The sequence below is a fragment of the Seriola lalandi genome, unplaced genomic scaffold (assembly GCF_002814215.2).
Source record: "Seriola lalandi dorsalis isolate HSWRI2012SDOR001 ecotype SW California unplaced genomic scaffold, Sedor1 jcf7180002054949, whole genome shotgun sequence".
In the NCBI taxonomy this organism is placed as follows: domain Eukaryota; kingdom Metazoa; phylum Chordata; class Actinopteri; order Carangiformes; family Carangidae; genus Seriola; species Seriola lalandi.
Window position 1 is genome coordinate 1,025,816 of NW_019525500.1, and position 11,646 is coordinate 1,037,461.

General features: G+C 41.5%; 1 protein-coding gene across 2 annotated transcripts; it reads right to left on the reverse strand.

Annotated features, from left to right (window-relative positions):
• Positions 1-754: 754 nt before the first annotated feature.
• dmrt2b (doublesex and mab-3 related transcription factor 2b) lies at positions 755-4,618 on the reverse strand. 2 transcript variants are annotated; one of them, XM_023394529.2, is made up of 3 exons: positions 3,838-4,618; positions 2,618-2,720; positions 755-1,915 (listed from the first exon to the last, which is right to left on the reverse strand). In XM_023394529.2, exons 1-3 carry the CDS (start codon positions 4,198-4,200, stop codon positions 1,062-1,064), a joined length of 1,320 nt encoding a protein of 439 aa, XP_023250297.1. In that variant the 5' UTR covers positions 4,201-4,618; the 3' UTR covers positions 755-1,061. The 2 variants fall into 2 exon arrangements, with proteins under 2 accessions (XP_023250297.1, XP_023250296.1); XM_023394528.2 differs by having other exon boundaries at positions 3,817-4,618.
• Between the last annotated feature and the right edge of the window lie 7,028 nt (positions 4,619-11,646).

Consider the following 11,646-nt stretch of genomic DNA (forward strand, 5'->3'; position numbering starts at 1 on the left):
AAGTGGATATAGATCAAATACGTGTTCAAACAAACTCGCCCGACGTCAGGCTCAGAATGCTATAAAGAACAATGTTGCCTAGGCAACGCTGGCACCCTGCCATTCTCACCCTTTGGTGAATATTTCCCATCTTCCCCGTTTGAAGAAATGATACTGTATAAAATATTAAACAGTGCGCCATATGATCGGTGGTTTATACAGTCGTAATGATAATCTACACTCTGCCACAACGGCTTACATTTTGAGAACAATGGAGCTTGTGAAATACCAATAAATAATGAATACATATGTCGCACTTGGTAAAAAAAAGGATCCAACAGATGTAGAAAAATCAGAGATGGATGATTTCACTGTCAACCCTTTCTGTGCTATTGTAGAACCATTTATGGAAACTCCTTTTAACTGTCTTCTTGGCTAACCACCTGCCTCACCTCATTTCCTCCTCTCATTGTTAGTTTTCTTACGAGTTAGAAAGAGATTTCCGAGCAGCACCTGGTTTGTTTTGACACTGCAGTACCTGAGAGCAGCCCTGAGTTCAGCCACAACTAGACTTTGATTTCAAAATCAAAGTCAAAAATCACAAGTAAGGCATTGGTACAAGTTGAAACACTTCTTGACTTTTTCATTAATTTTGTTTTGTGGAAGTTCTTTATATTTTTCTGCTGGAAAAGAGAATAAAATGTGATTAATGTGAAAGGCTCGACGCAGAGTGGTTCAGTACCAGACTGCTGACAGAGGACTATAACAAACATGAGATTGTTAAAGTGTATATTTGTACAAAATATAATCAATGTAGCCAAGTATTGAAATACATATATATATATATACTGTTCATTGTTATATTTTTAATGATTTTACATTTTAATGAAAAGTAATAAGGAAAAAAAAAATGCCTACAAACTGGAAAATGGTTTTTAAATATTTCACCTTTTGCCACTTTATAACATCCAGCTCAAGAAAAGCGTTTGAAAACCTGTAACAGAACTAGCCATTTTTATATTTATACCCTCAACCTCAATTCTTGGTCCACACATAAACAAAGTGCTCTTTCCATTTGCCTGTCAGGCTCTCAGCAGTGCCTCCACAGAGAAAGGTAATGGCCTCACAGCGGGAGTCCTGACTGAGCTGCCGTGAGGGCTCTTGACAGAGTCAGCGTGAGGACCTGCCTGGGCGGCAGGAGTGTCTGCGCTCCAGCCTTTAGCTGTCAGAGGTCTGGGATCAAAAGTCCTGCTGGTTGTGCTGACGCCTGATGCGCCAAGGATAGGCTGATCTGATCTAAAAACAGAGTGTGTGATGGATGAAGAGCCATTTGAGTCCATTATTTCTGTTGGCTTTGAGGGGGGTTTGACAAGTTCTAGACCTGACAGACCTGGGCCGCCATGATTTTTGAGTCCATGCTGTGATGGTAGAGGCATCAGCTCTGGTCTGTCTTTCTTCTCGCAGATTTTCCATCCGCTCTGCACCTCCTCGTCCTCCCTGGCTTGCTCTGAGCTTCGGCATAAAAGGTCATTGTAGTTGCCCTCTGTGGACGATCTGCTCTTCAGATGGAAGAACTGGTAGAACTGGAGGTCACACTCGTACAGAGGCTTATATTTATACACAGGCACATAGCTGGATGCCCCTGCAGCAGTGGGGTCCTTGTTGAGAGGGCAGCAGTGGAGGCTAGGTGAGACGGACAAGTGCGGAGGGTGAAGCACGGGGACGAGGGCTGTGGAGGGGAAGGAGAGGTCACCCTGCAGCTCTCTCTGTCTCAGCTCTCGCTCCAGCATCACGTTCTCCAGCTCTTTGTCTGCGAAGGCTCGCCTCTTCCTCATCCGGGCGCTGATGGAGGGGCACGTGAAGTGTGTTTGATCGCGCTGCGTCGGCTTAATCCAGCAGGAAGTGTCCTCCTCCAGAGGCACAACCGGCTTCAGCCCTGAACGTGGGAGAAAAGTCACAGGCTGCTGTTATATATGAATTTAATCCACTTATTAATTATGAAGTTGCTCCGAGCAGTTAATTGTTGTGTGTTTATGTTCGAATATTTTGTTGTTCATTATTTTAATTATGCAGTTGGTTAGCTTCCATCAGGGTTTGACTGCAAGCCAGCAGGTATTAATACACACTGTGTATTACAGTAATGGTCTGTTGTTGTCAAATAGTGAAGCCACAGTGATAAAATAAATGTGTGTTAATGCTGCGTAATGACATCCAAGAGGCAGTGTCAGCCAAAGAAGACTCTGTACATGCAGGTGGGATTACACATGTATTAGTTATGGTTAAAGTGAAGGGAAACCAGCTCTCACGCCTGTAGTTTTATTTGCCAGCATGTGAAGCAGTTTCTCTACAATTTTCTTGTCTGAGAAAAGTTATTTCTGACATGTGAAGACACACCCTTTAGTAAAAAAGAAATTAGTTTGACAAGTCAGGATGCAGTGAATCACTTCCTCCACTAGCAGCAATATCTTCCATGAATCCTGAATGTAATGTAATGTGCATTAAAAGCAATAAAATGCAGAAGTTGAATTTAAGGCTTTCATCTGATCTACTGCCCCCCCCCCCCCCCTCGCACTTTCTATCACAGTCTAGGAGAAAAAGAGGTTTGTTAATGAGAAAGGAGATGTTAATTAAACTTTACCCTGCAGGATGCTCTTAGCTAGGACGCTTGGCTCGGCTGCTCTGCTGTAACGCTGATACGCTGTCCTCCGCAACGGAGCTGCACACCTGACCCCCTTCTTACCCTGGGAGAAACAGGGGGACAGGAATTAGACTTTTGGACACAATCATATTATCCTGAGACCATCCCCCAAGAGACATTATAAAGGTATTTAACACATCACAGGAGGCAAGTAAAGGTCTGTGTGATTCTAAGATTTAAAAGAAAAAAGTGAGAGAGACACTACAGGAATGTGCAATAGATATAAATGCAAGTCATTTTGTATGGAGGAGTGTATAAATACCCTGTTCTATACTTCACTTTTTATTTTAGTTATTATATTTTGATAGAATATTTGATCAACAATATTTATGTATGACGTAATCTAAAATATGTATTGATAATGTTATTATTCTATCATTATGAATTTCACATTCTGCCTTCAGTTTCGAATGCAGCAGGTTTCTGGTGCTGTGCTTCTTATTAATGGAACAAACAGCAAAACAAAATAAAGCTTGAGACATTCATTCCTCAGAGGGATGTTGGCACAAATTCCTCAATGACTGCTTTGTATTACTGCATTTTGTTGATCATAATAAGACTTTGCAAATAAATAAAGCTGCACTTAGATAACCACAGCTCACTCCATTCTTTTGAATAACACTTAGGAGTCTGCTATAAAATAGTGAATAAAACCTTAGTCAAATATTCAACATCTGACTTGAATATCACGTTGAAGAAATAAATAAAATATGCTTCAAGCTGTTCTAGTTGTGCTGTTATACAAATAATATCAAACTTCCCCCTATTGCAGCCATGAGATAGTCTGACTTGTGTCACACACATTAGCTGAAAAGATGGAAAGTAAGAATAGCTGTGTAAATTCAACCTCCAGCGTTATTTCTAAGCACTTCTGAAAAGTAAAATATGTATCTGAGCGTTTCTCTTGAGAAAACAGCTAAAGGAAATCATGTGGTGATTAATAAATGTATATAAATATATATTATTTATTATCATATATGAATTCAGTATCATGTTTAAGAATAGGCTCCGGTACTGACCCACAGCAGTTTGATAGACTTTGTTGTTTGCCTCTAAACGGCTATTTTCCCCCTGATAATCACCTGCAGGAGGTCACATCTACCCATCTGTTTATTCTCCATCTTCTCTCCATCACTGACCTGCCCTTGTGCTCCCCTCACCTCCGCTGCTTGCTGCCGCCTCAGCGCGACCTGCGCTGCCATGACGCGCTGCCGCTCCACCACCAGCAGGCAGCAGGCACAGCGACAGTCCCTCCAGCGGCAGAAGCGCTTGTGGCCTTTCAAACACGACACGACGCCGTGGTTGCGACAGCGGGCGCATTTGGGGCTCCGCGTCATCTTGCGTGGTTTCTGCTGCTGGCGCTCTGATGACGGGGTCACTTTATTCTGTCCTCCGTCCCCGGGGCTTCCGTGCTGCCCGGCGCATCCGTCAAGACTTGTCACGTCAACAACTTCTTCAGATTGGGGTGCTTCAGGTTTTGCTGTGGTCTCCTGCTGCAGGCCTTCTTCCAGCTGAGAGGACATCTAGGCCTATGACTAACAGCGCAGGAATCCCACTTTTTAAAGCAGTGCGTTGCTGCTAACGCTGAGCAGACTTTTACGCAAAAGATGAAAACAGGATTTTAACTCAAGATACTACCAATTAAACGAGATTGTGGTTGTTACTTTTTTTAAAGTAGAACTGGTGAAAAAACAAACATTGTCTGTTCTCATTAAAGAGTCAGGAGAGCTGATAAAGTACAGCGGTGGTGTTGTTTTACGCACGCATTTTAATCACAGAAATAGCTCCAACACAACAAATTCTAACACTGCAGCACCTGCAGCATGACAGACGCAGGCTGCAGCAGATTCTCCCATTTCAATAAATAAATCAGCTTCCATCAGACAGAAACTGAAACGACGCACTGAGAGGACGATCCCGGGGTGACAGATCAGAACTGATCAGAAAACTAATCGGTGTCCTGCTCCAGTCTTCTTCTTCTGCTGCTGTTGCTGCTGCTGCTGCATGACAGTGTTTTCAGGGTGGAAACTTTGCAGCCTACCGCCAGACGTTTGAAATGTTAAGCCTCTCTCAGCTGCTCTCTGACGCTTTTTCCAAGAACACGCGGATGGTAGACCGGGCCACAATGCCGAGCTCCTGGCGAGAGACCCATGAGCAAAGATTTGGGAAAAAGCCGTTTACAGCAAAAGCAACTTCCCCCCTCCTCCCTATAAACACTTCTACCTGCCCTGCCCTGCCCACCTTGGAAGTTGTTCTCATCTTTCAACAGAGATTTTGGGATCCTGCCCGATCCACGTCTCCACATGATAAGCGTCAATTCAGGAGGAAACAATTACAAATTTATGTGAAGATAATTTGAAAAAGTAAGTGAGAAAAATGAAAATCAAAAGAATTTCAATAAGTTAATTAACGGCTTCATTAAAAAAAAAATGAAAAAAAAATAAAATCAACAAATAAACACGAGTAATACAATTAGCCTTCTACTGCAACTAATAATTATCATAATACTTCCCGTATTTAGAGAGAGCAGGCGAGCTAAACAGCTGGCTTGCTTTAAAACATACAGTCAGGTTATGTGCCCGTGAGGCTGCATATGTGTGTGAGCTGTATGTTTTACCAGACTGATACAATATGAACTAATTACGCAGGCGCCTTGGGGGAGAGAAGGAACTGAGAGGGTGTGAGTGTGTGTGTGTGTGTGTGTGTGTGTGTGTGTGTGTGTGTGTGGGGGGGTGTTACATTTTCATATTACGCCAGGAGTCATCTTCGCACTCATATTTATTCATAACACAGTTAAATAATTCAAGGATTTAATGGTTCTCTTGATGTTTCTAGTGTCACCATTTTTGAGTCTGAAAGTGAATAATCAGAACCACTGAAACACATAAATATTCCCACTTAGTAAAGGTTGTTTAGATAAGTGTTTTTTAACAGTGGTTAACCGAGAGTGGATTATTTTAATTCTCACCTTTTTAAAACTCAATATAATCTGATGTTGGTATTAGATAAAGCCTTGGTGGAGAGATGGCAGCAACAGTTACTAATACTTTTTTACATCAATACAGGCTACTGTACTTGTCCTTGCTCAGTCATGTGTAGTGTAGATTATGCATACAGTGGATTTGATTGGATGCCGATGTTAGGCTGCACTCACCACCTCAGTAGCCATACACATAGCCATACACTCCTCATGCTAATGTAGGGTGTAAGAAAAGAGCTTGTGTTTCCTTCACCATGGAAAGCTGTAACATACAGTTCAGTGTCACAGACTCCACTGAGATGGTATGAAAAGTGTGCCCCCTACTGGCGGGATTCTGTAATTACACCCAGGGTAATTACAGACAGGAAGAAGTCATTCAATTCATGTTCACCATGGGACCATTTGTTTGTCAGATTTCCACAATGTAGCCCAACACTGAGCAACCAGAAAAACTCCTGCTCTGCTCTACAAGACCCTTCAGGGCTTTCTAGTCATCACTGTAGATCCTGACAGGACTAACCCGGGTTTTCCTCCATCACAGCACCTACAAGTTCAGCTCATGATAACCAGTTATCACAGTTTACACTCCACGCTTCAGGCAAACGATGATTAACTCATTATACGCAGCTACACTGAAAAAATGGTTCATGTATTTAAATTGCAGATGTTTTCTGCAGTTTTCTGCTCCTGAGGGAAATTGTTTCAAAAACCAAACTTATATAAGGTTTGTATTTGCATATGCAAATGTGCTGAATCAAGTTTTTTTTATTAGTGTGAATGTTGATACCCAGATCACCATAAAGGTACTGAATCAAATATAAGTTATGTGTAATGAATAAGTTATGTGTATATGAAAGACTTTTAGGAGAAAAAGAAAAAGTGAGTTTATATTATTTTCACACAGCATTTTTATTCCAGAGTCCGAAGGCTCAGATGCCAAAGGCCCAGTCCCCTTTGATGTTGATCTTAGAGTTAAACATGGACAGTAAGGGCCCTGTGAGGGGATTTCAGGATGTTGTCAGATCGTAAAGGGTTAAAAGATCAGCTATCAAAGATGTGGGTAGAAACCAAATCCATCTGAAACTGAAAAAATAATCCTCAAAGTGAAAGAACCATTTGTAATCTACAGCTGTGCCACAGTTTAGAAATGCAGACAGGATAAAAAGCGAATCATAGTAATCAAGCGATATAAAATCATTCGTAAGTCTCCTGGTGTCTTCAAAAGACATCTTCAATATTTGCAGTGTCCCCAATGTGTCCCAATTTTTCAAATCTCTGGGCTGGATGGATTTTGCATTGAAAATATTAAATACTGAATGCAGTATAAAAATATAGAGCAGTGGTAAACATGTTCCAAGCGTTCCGACTAACATTCAAGGGGGAAGCTGCAGGAGATACTGAGACTGTTTGTCCATATTATGCAAGGAAGGTTGTATCAGCTGTCCCAAGGGACTCTGAAGTCAAGAGCAATGTTGTGGTTGTACATTATGATTTCTACATTGTTCATATCTGTGTCTATTTTAAAGCAAGTGGGTGACAAATTCAAAAAAAATCCCTTTTAATTTAGGCAGCAGCTTTCAGTGTGATGTATCATCTGAGCAACTGATAGTTAGAGTGTCTGAGAAAGAAGAAGGAACTGTAATACAAAAGGCAGGCAGGAAATAATAAATGAAAATGAATAACATGAAAGCTATGGAGTTCATCTGCATATGGCATGACTCCCACAGCACAGGATGAACAGGATGCACTTCCGTCTGATAAGAGAACATTTCTAGCAACATTTGCATGAGACTTCAGTAAACATTACATATTCATGTAAGTACAGAAAATTGCAGTTTTTGGACTTAATTTGGAAAAACCGCAAAAAAGGAAAATGTTGCCAATTTTTATACACAATTTATGCAAATCTTTGAATATGATCATTTCCATCCCAAAAAATGTATATGTGAAGATTCAATTCAGCCCTCATCATAATGATAATGCACATTTCAAAACCAAGATTATGTTTGATAGCAATGTTCTTAGACATGAAATAACTTAAATGTTTACTTCTACAACGTCAATGCATTACAAATACGCTATGGTAAAACTACTTGGTTGAAAAACAGGAAATGATTATTGTCATGTTTAAATGGAACCAATTTTGACCGGTAGAAGATGTCGGTACAATCACAGTGTCCTATGTCAAAGTCACACAATCCTCCTTGAGACTTTTTTTTTTGCAGGGGTAGAACAACAAGGCGCCACAGCGACTTTTTGCTACTGAGAGTGAACAGTCGTTATATGCTTGGCTACAAGATGTCACTTGTCAGAAAACCAACCACAAACACAGGCTGTTTAAGGTGTTTAAACAAAGCACAAAAGCTCTCAATTCCCTGCTGAGAGCGGTCTACAAATGGATGGATGAGTGAATGTGGGACATGCATGGTATTGTACAGTATGCTCATGGAAAACAGGTAAGTACCCCCCCCCCCCCCCCCCCCCCCTTATTAATACCATCAGCTCTGCTCCTGCCTGCAGTGGAGTGCACCTCTCAAAGCCCCTTGACTCTCAGACAAATTGACTGTCATCAGCAGTGACACGGTGCTCTGGTATTCCCGTCACACGTTCTCCTCTTCTCCGCACTCTCTTCTACGTCCTGCGGTTGTAGCGAGAGTTGTGCACATCTACTTCCATTTTTGTAGCAAAAATGGGGTTTGACAGACTCCTTGGCTCCCACCATTCGGCCTGCCAGAGCATCCTCCGCTATCTGCCTCTCATTCCATGACTGGCTTCCTCAATCAACTTGTGAAGTAACTCAAACAAAACAGAAAAGGCAGGCAACCTGTAAGTTTCACTCAAGGACAAGGCGGCTGCTCCAACTTTATGTAATGTGCTGAAGTTCACAAAAAGAAAACAGAGGAGTTTGGAGGCTGGGTGTATTTTCAAAGAACATCCTGAGCTGAATGACAATTCACTTCAAAGAGAGAAATAAAAACACACTGGGCTATGTTTCATGGTGCCTTTACAAAAAGACTTTAGCATCTTTATCCACCTCCTTCCAAAGAGCAGGAGACACCTTGGCAGTTATCAGCGTAAGGCAGGGGCCATTAAGCTGACAGTTTATTCAAGGGAGGCTTAACCTGCACCTTAGAGAGTATTCGAGTTTGTCAAGCCTATTAAGACGGAACAATCGTCTGCTTAAATAAATGCACTCCTAACCTCATCATATTAGACACAATCAGGTTCTATTTGGGACTCTTTTTCTATGCTGTGCACAGCATTAAAAGTGTTGCTGTATGCAGCAACACAAACAGCCTGAGGACCAGTGACATGAACTGGAGTGAGGAGTCTCTGCTGATAATAAAAATTACATAGTTTAACTTGTCCCAATACGGTTTTTATGCAAAAAATGTAAACTTTGGTAACAGATGAAAAGTCTATAATCTACGCCGCAGGCTTTTACTCTGCATGGCCTGGCTGGTTCGACTGGGGCAGGATTTTTTATTTTTTTATATTTTCCTTCAAAGAAGTCAAGTTGTGTTCAAGGAGGAGCATCTCTGAGATGCTAAATTTTGCAGGAAGACTGTGATGCATCAGTGAGGCCTGATACCAGACTCAAAAATATAGAACATTTTCAACGCCTCTTGTGCACCTATTAACATTTACAATTGAATTTGATCATTTATGGATTTTGCTTTCACTTACAGGCTGCATGTCAATAAATGAGCTGTGTGAGTCCTCAGTGGTGGGTCTGAAGACTTTAAGTGATGATATATATGACCATTGATATTTCTGAAGCAGTATTTCTGACTTTTCTGCCCTGGTGTTGATTGGTACCTAAAAGTGTGTCGATTATGTAGCTTATCATAATGAGAGACATTTAAGCATTTTTTAAAATTTGATCATGGTAAAGTAACTGACAATGAACACCCATGTGCCAGGTTTTTAAATTCAGGAGGACTGAGTTTGTTTGCCGACTTTACAGGCTGTTTGAAGAGCATAGGTTTGGGACTGCGACAGATCAAGGTGGACAGAGTAAGGAGAGAAAAGCAGAGAGGCAGAGGGAAGCAGAGGAGACATGGACCTATAACAGCGAGGATGCTGGAGTAAAGATTGGACATTGTGAATCCAAAAATGGCTCAAACGCTCCGGGTCGTTCAACTACAGCCCAACTTCAGCGACAAGTTTCTCAGTACAAAGGCAGAAAAACTATATTCACAGTGGCTTGCAAAAGTATACATACCCCTTCAACTCTTCCACATTTTGTCACGTTACAGCCACAAACGTAAATGTATTTCATTGGGATTTTATGTGATAGGCCAACACAAAGTGGTGCATAATTGTGAAGTGGAAGGAAAATGATACATGGTTTTCAGATTGTTTTTACAAATAAAAAACTGAAAGGTGTGGCGTGCAAAAGTATTCAGCCCCCTTTACTCTGATACCCCTGAATAAAATCCAGTGCAACCAATTGCCTTCAGAAGTCACCTAATTAGTAAATCGAGTCCACCTGTGTGTAATCTAATCTCAGTATAAATACAGCTGTTCTGTGAAGGCCTCAGAGGTTTGTTAGAGATCATTAGTGAACAAACAGCATCATGAAGCCCTAAAAGGAACACACCAGACGGGTCAGGGATAAAGATGTGAAGAAGTTTGAAGCAGGGTTAGGTTATAAAAAAAATATCCCAAGCTTTGAACATCTCACAGAGCACTGTTCAATCCATCATCTGAAAATGGAAAGAGTATGGCACAACTGCAAATCTACCAAGACGTGGCCGTCCACCTAAACTGACAGGCCAGGCAAGGAGAGCATTGATCAGAGAAGCAGCCAAGAGGCCCACGGTAACTCTGGAGGAGCTGCAGAGATCCACAGCTCAAGTGGGAGAATCTGTCCACAGGACAACTATTAGTCGTGCACATCCACAAATCGGGTGGCAAGAAGAAAGCCATTGTTGAAACAAAGCCATAAGAAGTCCCGTTTGCAGTTTGCCACAAGCCATGTGGGGGACACAGCAAACATGTGGAGGAAGGTGCTCTGGTCAGATGAGACCAAAATTGAAGTTTTTGGCCTAAATGCAAAATGCTATGTGTGACGAAAAACTAACAATGCACATCACCCTGAACACACCATCCCCACTGTGAAACATGGTGGTGGCAGCATCATGCTGTGGGGATGCTTTTCCTCAGCAGGGACAGGAAAGCTGGTCAGAGTTGATGGGAAGATGGATGGAGCCAAATACAGGGCAATCTTGGAAGAAAACCTGTCAGAGTCTGCAAAAGATTTGAGACTGGGGCGGAGGTTCCCCTTCCAGCAGGACAACAACCCTAAACATACAGCCAGAGCTGCATTGGAATGGTTTAGAGCAAAGCATATTCATGTGTTAGAATGGCCCAGTCAAAGTCCAGACCTAAATCCAACTGAGAATCTCTGGCAACACTTGAAAATTGCTGTTCACAGATGCTCTCCATCCAATCTGACTGAGCTTGAGCTATTTTGCAAAGAAGAATGGGCAATAATTTCAGTCTCTAGATGTGCAAAGCTGGTAGAGACATACCCCAAAAGACTTGCAGCTGTAATTGCAGCAAAAGGTGGTTCTACAAAGTATCGACTCAGGGGGGCTGATTACTTTTGCACACCACACTTTTCAGTTTTTTAGTTGTAAAAAAAAAAAAAATTGAAAACCATGTATCATTTTCTTTCCACTTCACAATTATGCGCTACTTTGTGTTGGTCTATCACATAAAATCCCAATGAAATACATTTACATTTGTGGTTGTAACGTGACAAAATGTGGAAAAGTTCAAGGGGTATGAATACTTTTGCAAGCCACTGTACCAACTGCATAACAAGTTAGAAAAGTCTGATTTACAATAAATATCTACTCTGTCTTTCAATTGTTATTTTGATTATCAGATTATGACATACAGTATTACTATAAGAAATATTGAAGCTTACCTAGTTTAATGTCATCCAGCACTAACTGCAGTTTCCCTCTCGCTGAGCATT

Coding starts and splice junctions, on each gene's coding strand:
- dmrt2b (XM_023394528.2), bottom strand. CDS start 4,200: ATGTCCTCTCAGCTGGAAGAAGGCCTGCAGCAGGAGACCACAGCAAAA. Junction 2,721..3,816: donor TGAGGGGAGCACAAGGGCAG/GTCAGTGATGGA, acceptor TGTTTCTCCCAG/GGTAAGAAGGGGGTCAGGTG. Junction 1,916..2,617: donor AGCTAAGAGCATCCTGCAGG/GTAAAGTTTAAT, acceptor TCCCACGTTCAG/GGCTGAAGCCGGTTGTGCCT.